This window comes from Heterodontus francisci, chromosome 45, assembly GCF_036365525.1.
Source record: "Heterodontus francisci isolate sHetFra1 chromosome 45, sHetFra1.hap1, whole genome shotgun sequence".
In the NCBI taxonomy this organism is placed as follows: Eukaryota; Metazoa; Chordata; class Chondrichthyes; order Heterodontiformes; family Heterodontidae; genus Heterodontus; species Heterodontus francisci.
Window position 1 is genome coordinate 17,117,121 of NC_090415.1, and position 27,123 is coordinate 17,144,243.

Genomic DNA, 27,123 nt, shown 5'->3' on the forward strand with positions numbered 1-27,123 from the left:
TACAAAAACCGTGTGCCAACATTATTAACAATGTATCAACACTCTTTGCTACTCAAGTCCTTCCCAAAGGAGCTCCCATGGTTTCAGTATGAGGATTGTGAGTGGATTGTCATCAATCAGGTTTTAATAGTTGCTCATAGTCTGTGGTCCCTCAGAACCCGAGTCTGAGGGGTCTTGATCACAGTCTGCAGTATCACTGCAGTCCCCAGTGCAGTCTGGTCCAGCCCGCTTCCTGGCCGTGTGGCCGCACTGGGTTGTGGAATGGACACGGGCATGGATGCAATGTCACCCCGAGAGAGGGCAGAATGCACCGGGTGCACGGTGCCAGTCCCATGTGGCCAGGACTCAGCACTGACCGGTGGGAGAGTTGACTGCAGCAGAGCTGTGACACGACCGAAGCCACGGTCAATATATCCAACCAGCCTTTCCAAACCGGAGGAGACGGTACAGGTTAGAGCCTGAAAGGCGCCTGTTTGAGCCTCGATCAATGATGCCAGGTCGGGGACCACCGGATCCTGGACAGGGGGCATCACAGCGGCGTCCGTGGAGCTCACCATAGGCTCCTTGGTGGACTGCAAGGTGGTGAGGTCTTGTGACAGAGCATCACCCAGTATGGACACAGACTCCTCCATCCTCTCAGACAGGGTGAGGCAGTTCCTGGACAGGTTGTCCAGTGCCTCCAGCAGTTGATGATGCACTTGGAAGATCCTCATTTTAAAGGCTGGGCTGGTGAACTCTCCATCCGTGTGCTCTTCGGCAGAGCTGGAAGCTGAGCTTGCCCTTCGGCCATCCGTCTCCTGCACTCTCCTTTCCACCATGGCCAGCTTCTGCTCACCATTCCTGAATGATTCACTCTCCGTGCATCCTGACAACTGGACATCTCTTCCACCAGCGAATCCCGTGTTGATGTACTGGAATCTTGGAGCTGGTGACAAAGCCTTTTCTGTTCGCTGGTCCCCTTCCATCTCATACACAGCGGGACCCAAGTAATGGCTCAGACCTGGAACAGAGGGGAGAGGGGCAAGCGTCAGTGTGTGATGGGAAGGTTAGATAGCAGCAAGATGAGGGGGCAGCACAATGTGAGTGCAGGGGCGCCACAACGTCCACGTGATTGTTTAACAGAAGAGAAAGGATTAGAGAATTAGGTCTTCACCCTGTGTCAATCGGCCTCCAACACTGTCATTCTGCATTCTTCTCCAGCTGCCGAGCCATATGATGTCCAGAGCTTCTTGCTCCATCTGGGTGAGTTCCTGAATACAGGTCCTCTTCCTGGGCTTGTGTGCCAGTTTGTCCTGTGGAGAGAGTGGAAGGGATTTAGTCTCTGCTGTCTGAGGCTGTAATCTGAAGAGGTGTTGGGGCAACTCCAGATAAAGGAAGAAAACGTGCATTTTTATAGCACCATTCAGGACTCAAGATGTCCCGAACAGTCTGGAGCCAATGGAGGACCTTGGAAATCTCGTCTCTGCTGTAATGTAGGAAATGCGGCAGCCAATTTGCCAACAGCGTGGTCCCACTTTGAGATCAATGATCAGGTAATGTGTTTCAGTGCAGTTTGTTGAGGGATAAATGTTGGCCAAGGGAACCCAGGTGAACTCTCTTGTTCATCTTCAAAATAGTGCAATGGGATTGCTTATACCAACTGAGAGGACAGGACCATGGTCTGACATCTTACCTAAAAGGAAACACCAGTGTTAACCTAGATTGTGCTCTCAAGTCTGTGGAATAGGACTGTAATCCACCATCTCTGACCCTAAGATGACCTACTGTACTATGGCAGATACTAGCAAAGATAAGGGCTTGCATTTATATAGCAACTTTGAAGACCAAATGACGTTGTAAAATGCTTTATCGCCAATTAAGTACTTTGAAGTGTATACGCTGTTGGAATAGAAGAAAAGCGGCAGTCAATTTGTGCACAGCAAGATCCCAATTACAGCAATGTGATTCTGACCTGATCATCTGCTTTTGTGATGTTGATTGAGGGATTAATATTGGGAAGAATTGTCCCTCTGCTCTTCCTCCACATAGTGACCATGGGATCTTTTACATCCACCTGAGAGGGCAGACGGGATCTCTCTTTGTCATTTCATCGGAAACGTGGCACCTCTGACTGCCTTACAATTCTATGGGGACCTGGTGAGACCGCACCTGGAGTACTGTGTGCAGTTTGGTCTCCGCACCTAAGGAAGGATATACTTCCCTGGAGGTAGTTCTGGGTTGGTACCTCAGATGAGAGGGTTGCCCTACGGTGAGATGCTGAGCAAATTGTGCTCATACTCTAGGCAGTTTAGAAGAATGAGAGGGGGTGGCTCACATTCGTACCAATGGCATAGGTAGAAAAAGGGATGAAGTCCTGTAACAAGAATTTAGGGAGCTAGGTAGCAGATTAAAAAGCAGGACCTCATAGGTTGCAATCTCTGGATTACCCCTGGTGCCATGTGCTACTGAGTATAGGATTAGAAGGATAGAGCAGATGTATGCGTGGCTGAAGAGATGATGCAGGAGGGAGGGCGTTAGTTGGCTGGATCTCCCGGTCTGTTTCCAGCGAAGGTGGGACCTGAACAAGTTGGATGAGTTGCACCTGAACCGAAATGGGGCCAACATCCTTGCTGGGAGATTTCTTAGTGCTGTTTTCTTTTTTTTGGGGGGGGGGGAGGGGAGGCGGTGCAGGCCAAATTAATTTGGCAGGTGATGTGATACAGAGTGGAGGGACAGTAGTGGTGATACAAGTCAAATATAGAAGAGCAATTGAGTCAGACTGGAAGGAATGCAAATATAGACCTGGTCTGGCACAAGCGAATAATGCAAGGCTGGATTGCATCTGTTTTAAAGCAATGAGTCTTACTAGTAAGGCTGATGAATTGAGGGCGTTGATTAACACATGGGAATATGATATTATTGAAACCACTGTGACATGGTTGAGGGAAGGGCAGGACAGGCAGCTCAATATTCCAGGGTATAGAATCTTCAGGCGTGACAGGGGAGGGTGTGAAAGAGGAGGTGGCATTGCACTGTTGATCAGGAAGTCAATTACTGCAGTAAGGAAGGATGATATCTTGGAAGGTTCCTCAGAAGTGGAGGGTCAATAACCAGTGGGCATAGATTTAAGCTAAGGGGCAGGAGGTTTAGACAGGATTTGAGGGAAGAAAAATTCACCCAGAGGATGGAGAAATCTGGAAAACACTGATTGAAGGGGTGGTCGAGGCAGGAAACCTGACAACATTTAAGCAGTATTTAGATGAGCACTTGAAACGCCATAGCATTAAGGCTACGGGCTAAGTGCTGGAAAATGGGAATAGAATAGATAAGTGCTTGATGGCTGGCACAGACATGATGGGTCGAACAGCCTGTTTCTGTGCTGCATAAATCTATGATCTCATTGAAACATATATAACTCTGAAGGGGTTTGATAAGGTAGACACTGAGAGGGGTTATCCTCCAACTGGGGAATCTAGACACAGGGACACAGCCTCAGTATTAGGGGCCAATCCTGCAGGACTGAAAGGAGGAGAAATGTATTCACTCAGAGAGTGTGAAACATTAGAATTCTACATCTCAGAAGGTTGCAGTCGCTTCATCTTTGTGTATTAACAAGACTGTGATTGATACTTTTGTAAACTCTCAGGGAATCGAGGAATATGGAGAGCAGGTGGAAAATGGAGCTGAGGTAGAAGATCAGCCATGATTGTATTGAAGGTTGGAGCAGACTTCAGGGGCCATATGGTCTATCCCTGCTCCTCATGGCCTTAGGCAGCAATTGCTCACTGGTGTGTCAAGTTAGTTTGTTGTGCTCAGGTCCTGGAGTGGAACCTGAAATCACAAAGTTGTGACTGAGAGGTCACAGTGTTACCAACAGAGCCGCAGAGCCATGTACCACAATGATAGCAGGAATGAGGGTCTTCAGTTAATGTGGAGAGACTGGAGAAGCTGGGATTGTTCTCCTTAGAGCAGGGGAATATAATGGGAGATTTAATAGAGGTGTTCAAATTGGGCGGGTTTTTATAGTCAATAAGGAGAAACTATTTCTCTGCTCCTGTTCAAATCCAGCAGTGAGATCGTACATGTCACACGTGACTTGTTTAACCCAATCATGTTAAGGACGCACTTCTGACAGTGTCGCACTCCCTGAGCAGTGACCGGGAGTCTTACCCTCGCAGTGCGGGTGATGTCGTTGAACTTCTTGCGGCACTGCCCCCCTGTCCGGATGATATCAGTCCTGGCATTCACATTGAGGGCCACCTCGTCCCAGGCCTGGCGGAGTGTCTGTCTGGGCATCTTCCTCCCGTCCGAGGGGAAGAAGACTTCCTTGCGGGACCTCACCTGTTCCACCAGAATCTCCACTGCTGCATCGCTGAATCTCGGAGCTTTCGATTCCGACATGTTTCAGGGACGGAGGCGGCGAAGAAGCAGCGACTGCAGACAAAGTGAAGGAGGAGAGAGAGGTTTAAAGAGCGCCGGGCCCGCCGGAAATCCCAGCCGCTGGAAATTCCCAACCTTCCAGCTGGGCGAGCAGTCCGTCACTCTACCGCAGGCTGGCTCATTGTCCCAATCCCACACAAAGACAGACCTCCAGTCAAAGTGATTCCTGCCAATGACAGGAGCTTTCAACAGTCCCGCCCGATATCCACCCGCAGTCAAAATGCTCCCTGGCTCTGACAGCAGCGGTGCTGCTCTATAAAGAGCTGTGTTAAAGCAGCACAAACACAGTTTGAAATGCAACCCCCACCTCTTATTTAATGTTGAATTCCTTGCTTTAACATTTGCAGCACATCACACAGACAGTATTCTGTCGGTATTCTGTTCAGTACAAACTTGCTGACTGATTTATTTGAACAGGAGATAAATACACCATACACAGATTGTCAAATAGGTGATTAATTCTGTATCTATGACTACCTGTACTGTGTATGAATGTAATATTAATTCTGTATCTGTCAGTATCTGGTTTTGTGTGTGATTGTGCTATGAATTTTCTCTCTGTCACTATAGAACATATAGAACATAGAACATACAGCACAGAACAGGCCCTTCGGCCCACAATGTTGTGCCGATCCTTTGTCCTCTGTCAAGGACAATTTAATCTATACCCCATCTATACTATCTATACTATCTGGGACTATGTGTGAATGCGGCATTAATTCTGACTCAGATACAAACAGAAGGTGCTGGAAATACTCAGCAGGTCTAGGAACATCTGTGGAGAGAACAACAGAGTTAATGTTTCAGGTTTGCGACTTTTCATCAGAACTGTTAAAGGTTAGAAATGTAACAGGCTATGAACAAGTGTAAAGTGGGCGGGGTGGAGGGGAAGAAGAACACAAGGGAAGGTGTGGGAGAGGGCTGAGGGCAGGAGAGAGTAAATGATACAGAGGTCATGGAACAAAGGCAAAGGGAGTGTCATTAGTTGTATGAAAAGACAAAGCATTAGTCTGGAGAGAGTGTTAATGACGGAATAATGAACAGATCTGTCCAAATGCAGAAATCTGAAAGAAAAAGTTTAATGCAGGCCCATGGTTAAAATAAAATACAAAAGACAGTCATACACCGAAGTTTTTGAACTCAATGTTGAATCTAGAAGGCTGTAGAGGGACATTCTGTCCCTGTCACCCTCTGGTACTGTGAGTGCATATGGGATTCATTCTGTCTGTCACTCCCTTGTACAGTTTGTGAATGTGGGATTAATTCTGCATCTGTTTCGCTTTGGTACAGTGTGTGAGAATGGAGTTAATTCTGTATCTGTCAGATTCTGTTTCTGTGTATGTGTGTCGGATTAATTAAGTCTGTCATTCTCAGTTACTTTGTCTGAGTGTGGGATTCACTCTCTTTCTGACAGTTCCAGATACCGTGTGTGAGTGTGGGATCAGTTGTATTTCTATCACTGTCTGGTGCAGTGTGAGTGTGGGATTCACTCTGTCTGTTTCTCTCTGATCCTGTGTGTGAGTAGGATTAATTCAGTCTCTGTCATTCTCAGTTCCTTTGTCAGAGTGTGGGATTCACTCTCTTTCTGACAGTTCCAGATACTGTGTGTGAGTGTGGGATCAGTTGCGTGCAGTGTGAGTGTGGGATTCACTCTGTGTCTGTCACTCTCTGATCCTGTGTGTGTGTGTGAGGGATTAATTCTGTATCTGTCACTCTCTGGACATTGTCTGTCTGAAACTTCCTGATACTGTGTATGAGGGACGGAGACACTCTCTATCTGTACGTCTCTGCTACAGATTGTGAGTGTGGGATTCATTTGACCCTCTCCGGAACTGTGTGTGATGTAATCATTCTATATTTGGTCAGTCTCTGGTATTCTATGTTATTATAGGGTACATAATGTATCTGTCAGTCCCCGATACAATATGGTTTTGGGATTCGTTCTGCATCGGTCTGACTGTGTTACTGTACATGATTGTGGGATTCATTCTGTACTTGTCTGTTGTGGTATTGTGTGTGCATGGGAATTATTCTGTCTCTCTTTGCCTCTGATATTGTAAGTTTGTGTTTAATTCTGCACTTGATACAATATGTCAGTGTAGCATATTTTTTGGCTGTTGTTGTTTGTAACAATCTCTGGTATGACGGGTAACTCAGAGTAATATGCAGAGACCCAGACTAATGTTTGCGGACATGGGATCAAATCCCACCACAGCAGGTGGTAAATACTGCGCAATCTCGGGAGTATTTGTATTTTCTCAGCTCAGTAAATGTTATACACTCTGAGGCCAACGCCCCTGAAGCTCAGGTTGCTCCACTCAAACAGCGAACTTTTGATGGGAGGTTCAATGGTGAGGTTGATATTCAGGAAGGGTTTACATGCATTCTATAAGGAGAAAAGGTTTCCCCTGGCAGGTGGATCAGTAACAATAGAATTACAGTATTAAAACATGGTTAAAGTATAGAAGGAGGCCATTCAGCCCGTCGAACCAGTGCCCGCTCTCTACAAGACCACGTCAGCTAATCCCACTCCCCTGCCTTTTCCTTGTAACCCTGCATTTTTTTGCCTTCAGATAATGATCCAATTTCACTTTAAAAACCACAATTGGATCTGCCTCCACCACAATCTCAGGCAGTGCATTCCAGATCCTAACCACTCACTGGCCAGGAAAAGTTTCCCTTTTCCCTCATGTCGCCTCTGGCAGTTTTGCCAACCACTGTAAATCGGTGCCCTCTGGTTTTTGACACTTCTCCCATTGAGAACAGTTTCTCCCTATCTGCTCTGTCCAGATCCCTCATGATTTTGAACACCTCTATTCACTCTCCTCCCAGCCTTCTCTTCTTGAAGGAGAAGAGACCCAGCTTCTCCAATCTATCCACGGATCTGTCCAAACGCAATACTTTAATACTTCAATACTGACTTAATTGGCTGCAAAGCACTTTGGAACATTCTAAGGTCTTGACTGGCGCTACATAAATGCCAGTGTTTCTTTGGTTTCAAAGTTTATCCATGTGTCCGCTTGCACCCAGGTTTATTGGGAAGACTGAAACGATTGTTTTTGATGCACACTCCAAACTCCATTCCCCAGCCACCAACTCCATTCCTCTCCCTGACAAATGTCTCTTGTGTGTAACCTTGGTGTCATATTTGACTCTGAGATGAGCTTCCGACCACACATCACTAAGACTTTCCACTTCCACCTCCATATCATCACCTGACATTGTCCCTGTTTCAGCTCATCTGTTACTGAAACCCTCATTCATGCCTTCGTTACCTCTGGACTTGACAATTCAACACACTCCTGGCTGTTCTCCCACATTCTACTCTTCCCACACTTGAAGTCATGCCAAACTCTGCTGACCATGTTCTAACCTCACACCGAGTCCAGTTTATCCCTCACCCCGTGCTCTCTGAACTTCCCTGGCACCTGGTCAAGCAACACCTCGATTGCAAAATTCACATCTTTGTTTTCAAATCCCTCCTTGTCCCCTCACCCCCTGCCTATCTCTGTAACCTCCTCCAGCCCGGACAATTTTCATCCTCCTGATCAAATCTTTCCATGTCACCTCGCCCCCTCCCTATACCTGTAACCTCCTCCAGCCGGACAATTCTTATCCTCCTGTTCAAATCCCTCCATGTCCCCTCGCCCCCTCCCTATCTCTGTAACCTCCTCCAACCCAGACAATTCTTATCCTCCTAATCAACTCCCTCCATGTCCCCTCACACCCTCCCTATCTCTGTTAGCTCATCCAGCCCGGACAATTCTCATCCTCCTTATCAAACCCCTCCATGTCCCCTAGCCCCCCTCCCTATTCCTGAAAGCTCCTCCAGCCCTTGCAATCCACACCCTCCTGTTCAAATTAATCTCTCCATGGCCCCTTGCTCGTCTCCCAATCTCTTAACCTCCTACAGCATCAACGAATCTCATACTCCTGTTCAAATCCGTCCATGACACCTCGCCCCCTCCCTATCTCTGTAACCTCCTCCAGACCCGACGATTCTCATCCTCATTTTCAAATCCCTCCATGGCTCCTCTCCCCCTCCCTTTCTCATATCCTCCTCCAGCCCCACAACCCCTCGACAGATCTGCGTTCCTCTAATTCTGACCTCTTGACCATTCCCCAATTTTAATTTCTCCACCTTTAACACACTCCTTCAAACCTACGTTAGATTTTTAGATTTAGAGATACAGCACTGAAACAGGCCCTTCGGCCCACCGAGTCTGTGCCTACCATTAACCACCCATTTATACTAATCTGACACTAATCCCATATTCCTATCACATCCTCACCTGTCCCTGTTAAACCTACAAGCTGTTGATCACCTGTCCCTAATATCTCCTTATGTTACTGACTGTTATATATAGTGTTATAGTGACCACACTGAAGCGCTTGGGGATATTTTATGTTGGAGGCTCTAGGTAAATGCAAATTTGATGTTGTTGTTAAACCTGTACAGTGCGCATGCGTGATGTCGCTCCGCCGCCCCCACCCCGCCTCAGCTGATGAATGAAGGGAAACGCGCATGCGTGCTGCCCACAGAATCAGCAGCAGCAGAGGGTTTGAAACAGTGGCGAATTGAGAAATCCCGCTCCCCGGGGGGAATGGACCAAATTGCAGCCTCCTTCCAGCAGCACATGGCGCTGGGAGAGTGTGTTCACAATGGCTCAGGTCAGCATTGAGTCCGGGGCAAGTTCTGGAGGGGAGGTGGGGCTGAATTGGAAGAGGCAGAATGGAGCAAGAAATGGTCCCAGAGCAGAGAGGGAGTGGGGCTGGGGGAAGGGGATTCTCGGACTGTGTGTGTGTGTGTGTGTGTGTGTTTCTGTGTCTGTCTGTCTGAGTGTGTCTGTGTGCATGTGTGAATAAAGGTTAAATGAGTGAACATAAAATTTGACATGGAATATAATATGGAGAAATGTGAGGTTATCCACTTTGGGAGAAAAAAAGAGAAAAACAGAATAGTTTATAAATGGTCAGACGTTCGGAAGTGTTGAATTACAAAGGGAATTTTTCATGAGACACTGCAAGCCAACATGCAGGTATTACAAGCAATTAAGGTACATGGTATGTTGGCGTTTATTGAAAGAGGATTTGAGTATAGGAGTAAAGATACCTTACTGCAGTTACATAGAGCCTTGGTGAGACCGCAGCTGCAGTATTGTGTGCAGTTTTGGTCTCCTTAAATGTAAAAAAGTATACTTGCCATAGATGGAGTGTAATTGAAGGTTCCTCAAGCAAAATCCTGGGATGGAGGGATTTCCCTATGAGGAGAGATCAAATAGACTGGGCCTGTATTGACTTGGGTTTAGAAGAATGAGAGGTGATCTCATTCAAACATACACAATTCTTACAGGGCTCGACAGGGTTGATGCAGGAAGGATGTTTCCCCTGACTGGGAATCTAGAACCAGGGGACACAGTCTCAGAATAAGGAGCGGGACATTTAGGATTGCGATGAGGAGGAATTTCTTCACTCAGAGGCTGGTGAATCTTTGGAATTCTCTACCCCAGAGGGCTGTGAAGACTCAGTCATTGAGTATGTTCAAGATGGAGATTGATAGATTTTTACAGATTAAAACATCAAGGGTTACAGGGATAGTGCAGGAAAATGGTGTTGAAGTAGATCAACCATGATCTCATTGAATGGTGGAGAGGGCTCAAAGGGCTGAATGGCCTCCTCCTGTTCCTAGTTCTTATGTTCTTGTGCTGTGGTCAGGGTAAGGGGGAACAAAACTGTGCTGCTGTACTGCAGTGCTGTCCAACACTGACACTTTGTATCACCGTGTTCCCACTGTGGAAATGACAATGATGAAACTGTAAAGTTCTAACCCTCACCTGTTCTTGTCTTACAGGGAATACTTCTCCTTTGTGCAGGAACCGGAATAGATGTGATGTTTCCCAGGACCAAGGAACCGTGCAGCCCAGCTCCTTCTAACACACAGTAGGTACGTGATCATTCCCAGAGTGTAAAGGTACAGACAGCTCACCAGTTCCACTGTCAGGGACACCAGAAGGAGTCAGTCTCAAACTGATCCCAAGATCCAGACACATATTTTCAATCCCAACAAGGTAAAGAGAGCAGGAGAGACAGACATTGTATCCAGTTCAAACCAATTCAGTACTGCTGACAGGGAGAGACATGAATCCCAGGTCAACTATCAGATTTAAACAGAATCAGAGAGTCATTTACAACACAGAGGAGGCTATTCGGCCAATTGACTCCATGTTTACCCTCCACAAAGCAATACAGTCAGTCCCAATCCCTGGCTCGATCCCCGTAGCCCTGCAAGTCTATTTCTCTCAGGTGACCATCCAACATCCTACTGAAGTCAGTGATTGTCTCCACTTCCACCTCCCTTGTGGACAGTGAGTTCCAGGTCATTACCACCCCCTGTGTAAAACAGTGTTTCCTCATATTCCCCCTGAATCTCTGGTCAAAAACATTCAATCTGTGTAAACTAGTCCTTGTATTATTTGTTAATGGGAACAGTTTTTCCCTTTCCAGCTTGCCTGTTAAAATCTTGTACACTTCAGTTAAATCTCCCCTCAATCTCCTTTGTTCTGAGGAGAACAAGCCCAGCTTTTCTAAACTAACATTGTGACTAAAATCCCTGAAACCATTCTGGTAAATCTCCCTCTGCACCCTCTCAAGGACCCTCCCATCCATGCTGAGGTATGGTGACCAGAACTGGACACAGGACTCCAGTTGGGGGTCTAACCAGAGCTTTGTAAAGGTTCAGTATAACCTCCCTGCCTTTGTACTCAATGCCTCTGTTTATAAAGCCCAAGATCCCATATGCTTTACTAACCACTCTCTCAATATGTCCTGCCAGTTACAATGATCTCTGCACTTGCACCCTCAGGACCCTCTATTCCTGCAAACTCTTTAGAACTGTGCCAATAATTATATATTGCCTCTCCCTATTCCTTCTGCCAAAATACATCACCTCACACTTGTCAGTATTAAATTCCATCTGCCACCTCTCTGCCCATTCTACTAGCCTATCTATGTTCTGTTGCAGGCGGTTTATATCATCCTCACTGTGTGCCTCACCTCCATGTTTGGTGTTGCCATCAAATTTTGAAATAGACTCTGTGCAGGCTGAGCTACAAATTAAATATTAGACAGATCTGACACACTGTCTCCGATTGAGAGGTATAGAATTCATCCCAGGAAGGTGCGCTCGGACTCAAATTTTTAAAAAAAACACTTAACCTGTGTATCAGTATAAACAATATTCATCCCAATCGTACAACCTCACACCCAGCTTAGATGCAAGTCCAAAATTCTGTGCAGTATCAGATTGAGTGATGCTGTAAAATAGTGAAAGCCCGAGGGACAACTTTGATCACAGTTCAGCATTCATCCACATTATACAGCTGCAAGATGCAGTATCAATTGTTTTCAGCCCAGAGCTACACATTACATCCCATTTCAAACTGAAAGATACATTGTCAATTCCATCATTGTACATTGAGCTCCAGAATACAAGCCAGTCCAAAAACCTCATGCACTATCATTAGTGCTGTAAAGGATGGGTTAAAATTATGTATCACTGGTGTGTTTACAGGAGATTGAGTCAATAGTTGTTAAAAACACGTTCATATTAGTTAATTAAAACTGACAGCATCAAGCCCTGTGTAGTCATAATTTAAATTAAATGTCAAGTAAATACCTGAGGTATTAATGTTAAATATATTCGAGAGACCAAAGTGAGATGCAAATGAAATACATATGAGAAAAGAACAGCAGATGCACAAACATTCCCCGTAGCCCTGCAAGTCTATTTCTCTCAGGTGACCATCAGGAAATGACAGATCCCTCATTCAAACAGTACCACAGACTGATCGGTAAAGACTGAATGCCACACTCACACACTACTGAGATAGACAAAATAAACAACACATTCACATACAGTACCAGAGACTGCAAAGTACAGAATTAATCCCAATTGTACCCAATAACAGATTCTGACAGAGAATGTATTTCTCTCTCTCACTGAAAACACACACACACATTCAGATGTCGTACAAGAGACTTACAGATCAAGAAGATAGTGCCCAGCAACATCAAACAACAGAGACTGACAAATACTGAATGAATCCCACATTCACAAACAATACCAGACACTGAGAAATACAGAATTAAACTCCAAGTTATACACAGTAACAGAGAATGACACAAACAGCATTAATCACTCACTCATACTTTAGTACAAACTGACACAGGCAGAAAAAATCCAACACACATAAACAGTACCAGTGACTGAGAGATACAAAATGAACCCCACATTCACAAACAGTAGCAGAGACAGACAGGGAAAGAATCCAACACTCTCATCGAGTAATGAACACTGAGAACGAATCCAAAACACACACACACACACTTTACCATAGATAGACAGATACAGATTGAATTTGACACAAACAGTAGCAGAGACTGGTCTATATATAAATATAAAATACATCCCATGCTCACATACTGTAACAGAGACTGACAGTAACAATACCAATCCCACACATGTATATAATACCAGAGACTGACAGATGCAGGTAAAATAAATATACCCACACAGGACCAGATAGTGTGTGATACAGAATTAATCTCTCATTCATATTGTATCAGAGTGTCAGAGGCAGAATGAATCTCTCACTTACAAACTGCACCAGGGACTGAGAGATCCAGAATCAATTTCTCTCACACAAAGATACAATAGCAGAGACAGTCAGATACAGAATGAATCCGGATTCCCACAGAGTGGCAGATACAGACTGAAACACTCACTAACATACTATAGCAGATCAGAGTGAATATAGAATGAATTCCACTCACACAAAATACCAAAGAGAGATCCAGAACTAATTTCACACTCACACACAGTAACAGATTATGACAGAGACTTAGAAGCAAACCACATAATGTGCGAGAGAATGAGACAGAGAACTAATCCCACACTCACACACAGTAACAGACACTGACAGATACAGAACTAATCCCACACTCACACACAGTAGCAGAAACTGACTGATGCAGAATTAATCCCACACTCACACACAATAACAGACACAGATAGATACAGAATTAATTCGACACTCACCCACAGTAACAGACACTGACAGGTACAGAATTAATCCCACTCACATGCAGTAACACATACAATGTGAGTGTGTGGGATTATTTCAGTGCCTGTCAGTGTCTGTTACTGTGTGTGAGTGTGGGATTAATTCTGTATCTATCAGAGTCTGTTACTGTGTGTGAGTGTTGGATTAATTCTGTATCTGTCAGTGTCTGTTACTGTGTGTGAGTGTGGGATTAATTCTGTATCTGTCAGAGTCTGTTAGTGTGTATGAGTGTGGGATTAATTCTGTATCTGTCAGTGTCTGTTACTGTGTGAGAGTGTGGGATTAATTCTGTATCTGTCAGTGTCTGTTACTGTGTGTGAGTGCGGGATTAATTCTGCATCTGTCAGTGTCTGTTACTGCGTGTGAGTGCGGGATTAATTCTGTATCGGTCAGTGTCTGTTAATGTGTGTGAGTGTGGGATTAATTCTGTATCTGTCAGTGACTTTTACTGTGTGTGAGTGTGGGATTAATTCTGTATCTGTCAGTGTCTGTTACTGTATGTGAGTGTGGGATTAGTTCTCTGTCAGTGTCTGTTACTGTGTGTGAGTGTGGGATTAATTCTGTATCTGTCACTGTCTGTTACTGTGTGAGAGTGTGGGATTAATTCTGTATCTGTCACTGTCTGCTACTGTGTGTGAGTGCGGGATTAATTCTGTATCTGTCAGTGTCTGTTACTGCGTGTGAGTGTGGCATTAATTCTGTCTCTGTCAGTGTCTGTTACTGTGTGTGAGTGTGGGATTAATTCTGTATCTGTCAGTGTCTGTTACTGTGTGTGAGTGTGGGATTAATTCTGTATCTGTCATTGTCTGTTACTGTGTGTGAGTGTGGGATTAATTCTGTATCTGTCAGTGTCTGTTACTGTGTGTGAGTGCGGGATTAATTCTGCATCTGTCACTGTCTGCTACTGTGTGTGAGTGCGGGATTAATTCTGTATCTGTCAGTGTCTGTTACTGTGTGTGAGTGTCGCATTAATTCTGTCTCTGTCAGTGTCTGTTACTGTGTGTGAGTGTGGGATTAATTCAGTATCTGTCAGTGTCTGTTACTGCGTGTGAGTGTGGGATTAATTCAGTATCTGTTAGTGTCTGTTACTGTGTGTGAGTGTGGGATTAATTCTGTATCTGTCACTGTCTGCTACTGTGAGAGAGTGCGGGATTAATTCTGTATCTGTCAGTGTCTGTTACTGCGTGTGAGTGTGGGATTAATTCAGTATCTGTTAGTGTCTGTTACTGTGTGTGAGTGTGGGATTAATTCTGTATCTGTCACTGTCTGTTACTGCGTGTGAGTGCGGGATTAATTCTGTCTCTGTCAGTGTCTGTTACTGTGTGTGAGTGTGGGATTAATTCTGTATCTGTCAGTGTCTGTTACTGTGTGAGAGTTTGGGGTTAGTTCTCTATCTGTCATTCTCTCGTCCAGTATGTGGTTTGGTTCTAAGTCTCCAGCTGTCATAATCTGTTACTGTGTGTGAGTGTGAAATTAGTTCTGGATCTCTCTCTGGTATTTTCTGTGAGTGGAATTCATTCTATATTCACTCTGTTCTTCCATAGTATATTAGTGAGTGTTTCAATCTGTATCTGCCACTCTGTGGGAATCCGGATTCATTGTGCATCTGTCAGTCTCTGGTATTATATACATGTGTGGAATTAATATTGTTACTGTCAGTCTCTGTTACAGTATGTGAGCATGGGATGTATTCTATATTTGTCAGTCTCTGCTACTCTGTATGGTTGTAGGATTCAATCTTTATCTGTTGGCCGATGGTACGCTGTGTCTATGTGTGTGTGTGTGTGTGTGGTAGAAACTATATATCATGCCAATGTCTCCCTTACTTAATGTGAATGTGGGGTTCATTCTCTATCTCTCTGTCACTGGTACTGTTTAAGTGTATTGGATATTTTCTGCCTGTGTCAGTTTGTGCTAAAGTATGAATGATTGATTAATGCTGTTTGTCTCATTCTCTGTTACTGTGTATAAGTTTGAGTGTAATTCCTTATTTCTCAGTGTCTGATATTGTTTGTGAATGTGGGATTCAATCAGGATTTGTCAGTCTCTGTTGTTTGATGTCAGTGTGTGCTATCTTCTTTATCTTTAAGTTTCTGGTACTGCATCTGAAGGTGGGTGTGAGTGTGTTCAGTGAGAGTGAGAGATAGTGATAGAGAGGAATTCATTCTCTGTCAGAATCTGGTACTGTGTATAAGTGGGATTAATACTGTATTTTTCATTCTCTGGCACTGTATGTGAATGTGTGGCCCATTTTGTCTCTCTCAGCAGAGTGTGAGTGTGGCATTCTGTCTGTACCTATCAGTCTGTGGTACTGTTTGAATGAGGGATGTGTCATTCCCTGCCACTGTGTGTAAGCATGTGATTCATTCTGTATTTGTCTGTTTGTGGTACTGTATGGGACTGTGAGATTTAGTCAGTATCTGTCAGTCTCTTGTACGTTTGTGCATCTGATGTTCATTTATCATTTGTATTTCATTTGCATCTCACTTCTGGTCTCTGAAATAATATATTTAACATTAATACCTGAATCTACAGTGATTGAATTGACAATGTATCTTTCAGTTTGAAATGGGATGTAATGTGCAGCTCCAGGCTGAAAACAATTGATACTGCATCTTGCAACTGTATAATGTGGATGAATGCTGAACTGTGATCAAAGTTGTCCCTCGGGGTTTCTTTATTTTACAGCATCACTCAATCTGATACTGCACAGAATTTTGAACTTGCATCTAAGCTGGGTGTGAGGTTACACTATTGGGATGAATATTGTTTAAACTCATACTGTTGGTTAAGTGGGTGACATTTTAATTTGTGTCCTGGAGCATCTTCCTGGTATGAATTCAACACCTTTCAATCGAGTACAGTGTATCAGATCTATCTAATATTTAATTTATAGCTCAGCCTGCACAGAGTCTATTTCCAAATTTGTTGGCAACACCAAACATGGAGGTGAGGCAAACAGTGAGGATGATATGAACCGCCTGCAACAGAACATAGATAGGCTAGTAGAATGGGCAGAGAGGTGGCAGATGGAATTTAATACTGACAAGTGTGAGGTGATGCATTTTGACAGAAGGAACAGGGAGAGGCAATATATAATTCTTGGCACAGTTCTAAAGAATTTGCAACAACAGAGGGTCCTGAGGGTGCAAGTGCAGAGATCATTGTAACTGGCAGGACATATTGAGAGAGTGGATAATAAAGCATATGGGATCTTGGGATTTATAAACAGAGGCATTGAGTACAAAGGCAGGGCGATTATGCTGAACCTTTATAAAGCTCTGGTTAGACCCCCAACTGGAGTAGTGTGTACAGTTCTGGTCACCATACCTCAGCATGGATGGGAGGGTCGTTGAGAGGCTGCAGAGGAGATTTACCAGAATGGTTTCAGGGATGGAGGATTTTAGTCACAAGGTTAGGTTGGAAAATCTGGGCTTGTTCTCCTCAGAACAAAGGAGATTGAGGGGAGATTTAACAGAAGTGTACAAGATTTTCACAGGCAAACTGGAAAGGGAAAAACTGTTCCCATTAACAAATGGTACAAGGACTAGTTTACACAGATTGAATGTTTTTGACCAGAGATTCAGGGGGAATATGGGGAAACACTGTTATACACAGGGGGTGATAATGACCTGGAACTCACTGCCCACAAGGGAGGTGGAAGTGGAGACAATCACTGACTTCAGTAGGATGTTGGATGGTCACCTGAGAGAAATAGACTTGCAGGTCTACGGGGATCTAGCAGGGGAGTGGGACTGACTGTATTCCTTTGTGGAGAGTAAACATGGAGTCAATGGGCCGAATAGCCTCCTCTGTGCTGTAAATGACTATGACTTTATTTAAATCTGGTAGTTGACCTGGGATTCATGTCTCTCCCTGTCAGCATTACTGAATTGGTTTGAACTGGATACAATGTCTGTCTCTCCTGCTCTATTTACCTTGTTGGGATTGAAAATGTGTGTCTGGATCTTGGGATCAGTGTGAGAGTGATTCCTTCTGGTGTCTCTGACAGTGGAACTGGTGAGCTGTCTGTGCCTTTACACTCTGGGAATGATCACGTACCTACTGAGTGTTAGAAGGAGCTGGGCTGCACGGTTCCTTGGTCCTGGGAAACATCACATCTATTCTGGTTCCTGCACAAAGGAGAAGTATTCCTTGTAAGACAAGAACAGGTGAGGGTTAGAACTTTACAGTTACATCATTGTCATTTTCACAGTGGGAACCCGGTGATACAAAGTGTCAGTGTTGGACAGCACTGCAGTACAGCAGCACAGTTTTGTTCCCCCTTATCCTGTCCACAGCACAAAAACATAAGAACTAGGAACAGGAGGAGGCCATTCAGCCCTTTGAGCCCTCTCCACCATTCAATGAGATCATGGTTGATCTACTTCAACACCATTTTCCTGCCCTATCCCTGTAACCCTTGATGTTTTTAGTATATAGAAATGTATCGCTCTCCATCCTGAACATACTCAATGACTGATTTTCCACAGCCCTCTGGGGTAGAGAATTCCAAAGATTCACCAGCCTCTGAGTGAAGAAATTCCTCCTCATCTCAGTCCTAAATGTCCTGCTCCTTATTCTGAGACTGTGTCCCCTGGTTCTAGATCCCCAGTCCGGGGAAACATCCTTCCTGCATCTACCCTGTCGAGTCCTGTAAGAATTGTGTATGTTTGAATGAGATCACCTCTCATTCTTCTAAACTCCAGAGAATAAAGGCCCAGTCTGTTTAATCTTTCCTCATAAGGTAATCCCTTCATCCCAGGAATTAGTTTGGTGAACCTTCATTGCACTCCCTCGATGACAAGTATATCTTTTTTAGGTAAGAGACCAAATCTGCACACAATACTCCAGGTACAGTCTCAACAAGGCTCTATTTCATTGCAGCAAGACATCTTTACTCCTATACTCATCCTCTGTCAGATCATTAGTCTACAGTACTGCAGATTCCTGGTGCTGTCTGATCATTAGTCTACAGTACTGCAGATTCCCAGTGCTGTCTGATCATTAGTCTACAGTACTGCAGATTCCCAGTGCTGTCTGATCATTAGTCTACAGTACTGCAGATTCCCAGTGCTGTCTGATCATTAGTCTACAGTACTGCAGATTCCCGGTGCTGTCTGATCATTAGTCTACAGTCCTGCAGATTCCCAGTACTATCTGATCATTAGTCTACAGTACTGCAGATTCCCGGTGCTGTCTGATCATTAGTCTACAGTACTGCAGATTCCCAGTGCTGTCTGATCATTAGTCTACAGTACTGCAGATTCCCAGTACTATCTGATCATTAGTCTACAGTACTGCAGATTCCCGGTGCTGTCTGATCATTAGTCTACAGTACTGCAGATTCCCAGTGCTGTCTGATCATTAGTCTACAGTACTGCAGATTCCCAGTACTATCTGATCATTAGTCTACAGTACTGCAGATTCCTGGTGCTGTCTGATCATTAGTCTACAGTACTGCAGATTCCCAGTGCTGTCTGATCATTAGTCTACAGTACTGCAGATTCCCAGTACTATCTGATCATTAGTCTACAGTACTGCAGATTCCCAGTGCTGTCTGATCATTAGTCTACAGTACTGCAGATTCCCGGTGCTGTCTGATCATTAGTCTACAGTCCTGCAGATTCCCAGTACTATCTGATCATTAGTCTACAGTACTGCAGATTCCCGGTGCTGTCTGATCATTAGTCTACAGTCCTGCAGATTCCCAGTGCTGTCTGATCATTCGTCTACAGTACTGCAGATTCCCAGTGCTGTCTGATCATTAGTCTACAGTACTGCAGATTCCCAGTGCTGTCTGATCATTAGTCTACAGTACTGCAGATTCCCAGTACTATCTGATCATTAGTCTACAGTACTGCAGATTCCCAGTGCTGTCTGATCATTAGTCTACAGTACTGCAGATTCCCAGTGCTGTCTGATCATTAGTCTGCAGTACTGCAGATTCCCAGTGCTGTCTGATCATTAGTCTACAGTACTGCAGATTCCCAGTGCTGTCTGATCATTAGTCTACAGTACTGCAGATTCCCAGTGCTGTCTGATCATTAGTCTACAGTACTGCAGATTCCCAGTACTATCTGATCATTAGTCTACAGTACTGCAGATTCCCAGTACTATCTGATCATTAGTCTGCAGTACTGCAGATTCCCAGTGCTGTCTGATCATTAGTCTACAGTACTGCAGATTCCCAGTACTATCTGATCATTAGTCTGCAGTACTGCAGATTCCCGGTGCTGTCTGATCATTAGTCTACAGTACTGCAGATTCCCAGTGCTGTCTGATCATTAGTCTACAGTACTGCAGATTCCCAGTGCTGTCTGATCATTAGTCTACAGTACTGCAGATTCCCAGTACTGTCTGATCATTAGTCTACAGTACTGCAGATTCCCAGTACTATCTGATCATTAGTCTACAGTACTGCAGATTCCCGGTGCTGTCTGATCATTAGTCTACAGTACTGCAGATTCCCAGTGCTGTCTGATCATTGGTCTGCAGTACTGCAGATGCCCGGTGCTGTCTGATCATTAGTCTACAGTACTGCAGATCTACAATACTGTTTGACTGAAGACTTCTGGTTGATCAGCATACACATAATGGCCAGCACCTCAAATAGCCTACAAAACAAAACAAAACATATATGTTAATGTTGACAAAGTATGTTTAACAATTTCTGGCATGAACATTTAATACAATTTTACATAAAGCTTCCTATCACTTTTTTTTCCAAATTAAAATATTCTTACCCTAGATTATTTGATGTCATGGGTGAATCTCAACCCTCCAAAGCTTTCAGAGTGTCCATCTATCCTTTGAGATCTTTGTAAGTGTTTATCAGGCAGTACTACAAAAAATCAGCAAGTGCTGCTTGTTCATTGCTTTTACACACTGGACTGCCCTGTTCCTCAAAAAATGACAGTTCAGTCTTCGAAGAGATAAAACATCCCAGAAACCCTGATGTTAACAAAGAACAGTACAGCACAGGAACAGGCCATTCGGCCCTCCAAGCCGGTGCCGATCTTGATGCCTGCTGAAACTAACACCTTCTGCACTTCTGGGGCCCATATCCCTCTATTCCCTTCCTATTCATATATTTGTCAAGATGGCTCTTAAACGTCGCTATCGTATCTGCTTCCACCACCTGCCCTGGCAGCAAGTTCCAGGCACTCACCACCCTCTGTGTAAAAAATTTGCCTCGCACAGCCCCTCTAAACTTTGCCCCTCCCACCTTAAATCTATGTCCCCCAGTAACTGACTCTTCCACCCTGGGAAAAAGCTTCTGACTATCCACTCTGCCCATGCGCTCATAACTTTGTAAACCTCTATCATGTCGCCCCTCCACCTCCGTCGTTCCAGTGAAATCAATCCAAGTTTTTCCAACCTCTCCTCATAGCTAATGCCCTCCAGACCAGGCAACATCCCGGTAAACCTCTTCTGTACCCTCTCCAAAGCCTTCACGTCCTTCTGGTAGTGTGGCGACCAGAATTGCATGCAATATTCTAAGTGGGTCCTAACTAAGGTTCTGTACAGCTGCAACATGACTTACCAATTTTTATACTCTATGCCCCGACCGATGAAGGCAAGCATGCCGTATGCCTTCTTGACTACCTTATCCACCTGCGTTGCCACTTTCAGTGACCTGTGGACCTATACGCCCAGATCTCTCTGCCTGTCAATGCTCCTAAGGGTTCTGCCATTTACTGTATACCTCCCACCTGCATTAGACCTTCCAAAATGCATTACCTCACATTTGTCTGGATTAAACTCCATCTGCCATTTCTCCGCCCAAGTCTCCAACCGATCGATATCCTGTTGTAACCTGACAATCCTCATCATTATCCGTAACTCCACAAACCTTTGTGTCGTCCGCAAACTTACTAATCAGACCAGCTACATTTTCCTCCAAATCATTTGTATATACTACAAACAGCAAAGGTCCCAGCTCTGATCCCTGCGGAACACCACTAGTCACATCCCTCCATTCAGAAAAACACCCATCCACTGTTACCATCTGTCTTCTGTGACTAGGCCAGTTCTGTATCCATCTTGCCAGCTCACCTCTGATCCCGTGTGACTTCACCTTTTGCACCAGTCTGCCATGCGGTACCTTGTCAAAGGCTTTACTAAAATCCATATAGACAACATCCACTGCCCTTCCCTCATCAATCATCTTCGTCACTTCCTCAAAAAGGTCAATCAAATTAGTAAGACACGACCTCCCCTTCACAAAACCATGCTGTCTCTCGCTAATAAGTTTGTTTGTTTCCAAATGGGATTAAATCCTGTCCTGAAGAATCCTTTCCAATAGTTTCCCTACCACTGACGTCAGGCTCACCGGCCTAGAATTTCCTGGATTATCCTTGCCACCCTTCTTAAACAAAGGAACAACATTGGCTATTCTCCAGTCCTCTGGGACCTCACCTGTAGCCAATGAGGATGCAAAGATTTCTGTCAAGGCCCCAGCAATTTCTTCCCTTGCATCCCTCAGAATTCTACGGTAGATCCCATCAGGCCCAGGGGACTTATCTAACTTAATGCTCTGCAAGTATTAAAATGCAAAACAAATAATCTAATAATGATCAAATACAGTTATGTATTTATTGAACATCTTTCTTCCAACTCCTTGAGTACATAAAATTAAAGATCCCAACTCTAGGAGTCAAAATAAGTTTTTGTTGATAACTTATAAAAACACACAGTATTTATCTTTTCTGTCAGAAATATCAGCCTGTCTCTTCTGAGACTTTCAAACAACTTCTTGACTCCCTCATGATTTTTACACAGTCTTCTCATGAGATTATCCATTTTCTCTCCACAAAGAAAGACTTGCTCTTCTCGAGCACCTTTCACAATCTCAGGACGTCCCAAACCACATTCCACCCAATGAAGATCTTTGTGAATTGTCATCACTGTTGTACAGTAGGAAACACAGCAGCCATTGCCCACAGCAAGTTCCCACAAACAGCACTGTGATAATAACCAGATAAAACAGAAATAAATAGTGTCAAACCATAGTTTAGTTTAGTTTAGTGATACAGCACTGAAACAGGCCCTGCGCCCACCGAGTCTGTGCCGACCATCAACCACCCATTTATACTAATCCTACACTAATCCCATATCCCGACCACCTACCGAGACAAGAGGCAATTTATAATGGCCAATTAACCTAACAACCTGCGTGTCTTTGGCATGTGGGAGGAAACCGGAGCACCCGGAGGAAACCCACGCAGACACAGGGAGAATTTGCAAACTCCACAAAGACAGTACCCAGAATTGAACCCGGGTCGCTGGAGCTGTGAGGCTGCGGTGCTAACCACTGCGCCACTGTGATTAAAAAGAAAACTACTAACCTACTTCAACTAGGCACCCAATCAGCAGTGAGGTGAACATTGGATGTGGTAGTCTCAGGTCGCAGACAGGGCAACTAAGTCGTCTCAGGTCGCAGACAGGGCAACTAAGTCGTCTCAGGTCGCAGACAGGGCAACTAAGTCGTCTCAGGTCGCAGACAGGGCAACTAAGTCGTCTCAGTCGCAGACAGGGCAACTAAGTCGTCTCAGTCGCAGACATAGCAAGTAAGTAGTCTCAGTCAGAGACATAGCATTTAAGTTGTCTCTGTGACAGACACAGCAAAAAAAAAAAAAAAAAAGTCTTATAAATTGTCATGTAAAAAAAGAATAGAGTCAACAGTGGAAGGCTGAAGGACAGTCCTCCACTGGTTGATTGTCCTTCCAGCTGCACTGAAGTTCCTCTCCCTGATGCTACAGCTCGCCGGAATGCAAAGTATACTTCTAGCCAGCCTGGTCAATTTAGGGTATGTAACACTGTGTTCCTTCCACCAGCCCAACAGATCACGTTCGTTTTCCATCGCCAACACAGCAGGTCTCTGTGCTGTGTACTGCTGCACTTCATCATTTGTGTCTATTTCTTCATGAACATTCTCCCATTCAGCAAATGCAGTCACTGCTTTTTTGGCAGCTGTAGTTTCATTCTCAACCACTGTCGTTTCCTTCACCGGGTCTTCTGTTTTAATGTTGTTGATAAGTCTGCGCACTTCAGAATAAACTACTTCCCTATCATGGCTGGATAGCATTCGTAGCTGATTAAATTTAGGCCAGAGAAATGTTGCTATTTTGTGCTCGTCATTTATTTTAACTTTCTTCAGAAGCCACTGTCTGTGCTGTTCCCTGACAACTGCTTGCGTTGGAGTATCTGAAGAATGTGGCATACAGAGACGTTTAAGTTTCTCAAACCACGGAATTACCAGGTTCAATGTAGGATATTGGTCTCCCTCCAGTTCCCTCTGAGCTTCATAAAATGGTCGGAGGAAATCCACCAAAAACTGCAAGACATCAGGGGTGATATTTTCCAGCCTGTAGCTTTCCCCACGCTGTTCCAGTTTCTCGTACAGCTCATGATAAATATCCTGAATTGAATTCAGTGTCAGATACACAGTACTGTACCTCGTTTCTCCCATTGGATTTAAAGTTTTAGACAACTGTGCAGCAAGACCAGACTGTTTAATATATGTCACCAAGTCTTTGGCATGATGTATAGTTTCTACAACATCCGGAGCTTCAGAAGCTAATTCCTTTGGATCAAGTGAATGTTGAAGGACTGTGTTATATACATGGCACTGACAATCCAGACGTCTATATGGTCTCAGATCAAACACACTGTTGGTGCCTTGATCTGTCACCCAGACCAGTTTATATAAATTTGCTGGGTCGAATCCAAATGTATTCACGAGCAGAATTAAAATCTCCTGCCTGATGTTTTTACCAGTTTTGACGTCCTCCAGTGGAAACATTGCTGTTGTTAAAACTTTGGCATGAAGTTTAAAATCTACTGTGATGTAATGACAAGTTATCGACATATAATGGATTTTATTGTAGTCGTCCGTCCACATGTCAGTTGTCATTCCCACATTCACATCCTTCAGTATGTCAGTAATCTGAGAAATTAGTTCTTTTCTCTTTTCTTTGGCCACATCACAACACCTTCTTGAAACTGTACTTGGATTTGGTAACACACTTGATGCTGATACTTGACCGTAGGTCGCACCCACATTGATAAGCTCTTGTGCTAGCTCAACAAACCCTTCACCAGAGACAGTTTGGAAAGATCGAATATCTTTGCAACAGAAACTCACGCATTTGTCTATAATTTCTGATTTCTTGTGAGTGAGTATGTTTTTTTTTCTTGTCCGTACAAAGGAAGTTAAGTCTGACCGACTTGGTCCTGCTGTGGGTCGAGTACATCCTTTTACAGTGTGCCGCTGCAAAGATGAATTTCCTGTCTTTTTGCTGTGATATTTTAGTAGAAGTTTGCAAGATTTACATTGTACAAATCCACTTGAACTTTTACTATTGCGGAAAACAACAACATTGAAATGTTCCCACACGGAAGATTTACGTTTTCCAGCGACAGGACTTTCCACTGCTAAACATTCTCCAGTAGACAGCATTTGTTTTACATCCATAGTGTACAGTAATGTAAAATCACCTTTGGACACATATAGTCGGGTCTAGTCGTGTTTGGGTCAGGCAGCCAGGCTTTAAGTCAGATTTCTACTTCCAAGTCCTATTGTTGAAGGGAAAACAAGCAGACACTGTTTAAAATGTGTCCTTAAACTTCTCACCTAGTCTTTAAAAACCCACCGCATCGTTATAATTCAGCCATTTTTTTTCTGCTGTTCACTGTCCAATAACAATGAACAGAGAGACTCTGGATCTAAACCGGGAACATTCATTACAGTTTGGAGACAGAAAGCAGCAATGATTTTCAATAGTGAATACTTCTCATTCTGTCTCTCTCTCCCTGTCCAGACACTGCCTGAGAAATACCTCTCTCTTCTCCTGACTCACTCCATGTCCCAGGACCAGTACCTGCTGAAGGCCTGCGACCAGACCCGAACCCAACAGGACCTGACGACGTGTGTCGGGTTTGGGTCGGTCACTCTTCCGGGTCGAGCTCTTGGGCTCGGGTCGGACAAACACAGTATTAATCGGACGTGAAAGGTTGTTTAAAAAGATGACGATTGGAGCCACGAGGTCAGTGATTGTTTGGTCATGAGTTAAACAGAAACCCATGGAGTTGTGCCACACTGTACCAGTATCTGTATTGCTTAAAATAAACACAGCAATTGCCCGAAGGCTCAGTAAATATTATAATACATTATGTAGACTCCTGCTTTACAGGTTGAAATACTTGCTGCAAGTTTATCCAGTGAGCAGCTGAGATGCAAAGAACAGGAATGTTCTGAGTGATTAATTATTACAAAATGATTATAAAATATACAGTATTTATATTAAAAATATAACCTGCTCATTGTCTGGACTCTAGTCCACACACACACACACAGTACCTGACACCCAACCGGCAAGAAGCTACAGCGCATGCGTGTTGATGGCAAAGTGACGGCACCGGCTCACTGCGCAGACTCAATTCCGACCCGGATTCCCAATTCCGCTCAGTTTTTTTAAATTTCAATACTGACCAGCAGAGACTGACCGAGTGTGTCCGACCCGAACCCGAACTGGACCCGAGCCCGAAAGCCGGAGCCGCAAGCTGGGCCCGAGCCGAGGCGGACACATGTGCTCGGGTCCCGCTCGGGTTGGACTCGGGTATCCAGGCCTCTAGTGTACATTCCACACAATCTCCGACTCCCGCTGAACTTCCCCGCTATTCAATGTTAATCTCTGAACACATCTGCAGACTCGCTCCCAAACCTGGTGTTGCTGCTGGAAGCAGATGTTGTTTGTTCACTTACCCCGGGACCCGGATGTCTCCATTCGCAGCTGATTTAAACAATCTTCCGCTCACTCACTGAATGACGCTCAGAGACAGTGTTGGGGGGAGGGGAGCGCATGCGCTCTTATCCTCATGATGACGTCACAGTGGGCGGGGTTATATCGCGCGTGCGCAGCTCTCTGCAACAAAAAGCAATGGGAACTTTCCCCATTTCACCCTCATCAATGTGTGAACAATGAAACTGAACATGGGGTTAGGGTGGAGGGAGGGTGGGGAGGGGTGGAGGGAATCTATAACCTAGAAAGCCGGGAGCTGATCCCATTTAGATGTTCAAATGGCCGTCTCTCCCTGCAGGGTCTTTAGAATTAGAATATTACTGCGCAGTACAGGCCCTTCGGCCCTCAATGTTGCGCCGATCATCTGACCTACACTATTCCATTTACATCCATATGTCTATCCAATGACCACTTAAATGCCCTTAAAGTTGGCGAGTCTACTACTGTTGCAGGCAGGGCGTTCCACGCCCCTACTACTCTCTGCGTAAAGAAACTACCTCTGACATCTGTCCTATATCTTTCACCCCTCAACTTAAAGCTATGTCCCCTCGTGTTTGCCATCCTCATCCGAGGAAAAAGACTCTCACTATCCACCCTATCTAACCCTCTGATTATCTTGTATGTCTCTATTAAGTCACCTCTCCTCCTCCTTCTCTCTAACGAAAACAACCCCAAGTCCCTCAGCCTTTCCTCGTAAGACCTTCCTTCCATACCAGGCAACATCCTAGTAAATCTCCTCTGCACCCTTTCCAAAGCTTCCACATCCTTCCTATAAT

At 44.5% G+C, this 27,123-nt stretch overlaps 1 protein-coding gene across 1 annotated transcript; it reads right to left on the bottom strand.

Moving 5' to 3' along the window:
* LOC137356477 (uncharacterized) lies at positions 1-26,343 on the bottom strand. The gene is made up of 4 exons (XM_068022364.1): positions 26,311-26,343; positions 4,150-4,413; positions 1,154-1,292; positions 1-1,000 (listed from the first exon to the last, which is right to left on the bottom strand). Exons 2-4 carry the CDS (start codon positions 4,378-4,380, stop codon positions 135-137), a joined length of 1,236 nt encoding a protein of 411 aa, XP_067878465.1. The 5' UTR covers positions 4,381-4,413; positions 26,311-26,343; the 3' UTR covers positions 1-134.
* Positions 26,344-27,123: the final 780 nt, after the last annotated feature.

Excerpts from the sequence above, each read along its gene's own strand:
- LOC137356477 (XM_068022364.1), bottom strand. The coding sequence starts at position 4,380 with ATGTCGGAATCGAAAGCTCCGAGATTCAGCGATGCAGCAGTGGAGATT. Across the intron at positions 1,293-4,149 it reads ACATCACCCGCACTGCGAGG|GACAAACTGGCACACAAGCC; the intron begins GTAAGACTCCCG and ends CTCTCTCCACAG. Across the intron at positions 1,001-1,153 it reads TGGAGGCCGATTGACACAGG|GTCTGAGCCATTACTTGGGT; the intron begins GTGAAGACCTAA and ends CCTCTGTTCCAG.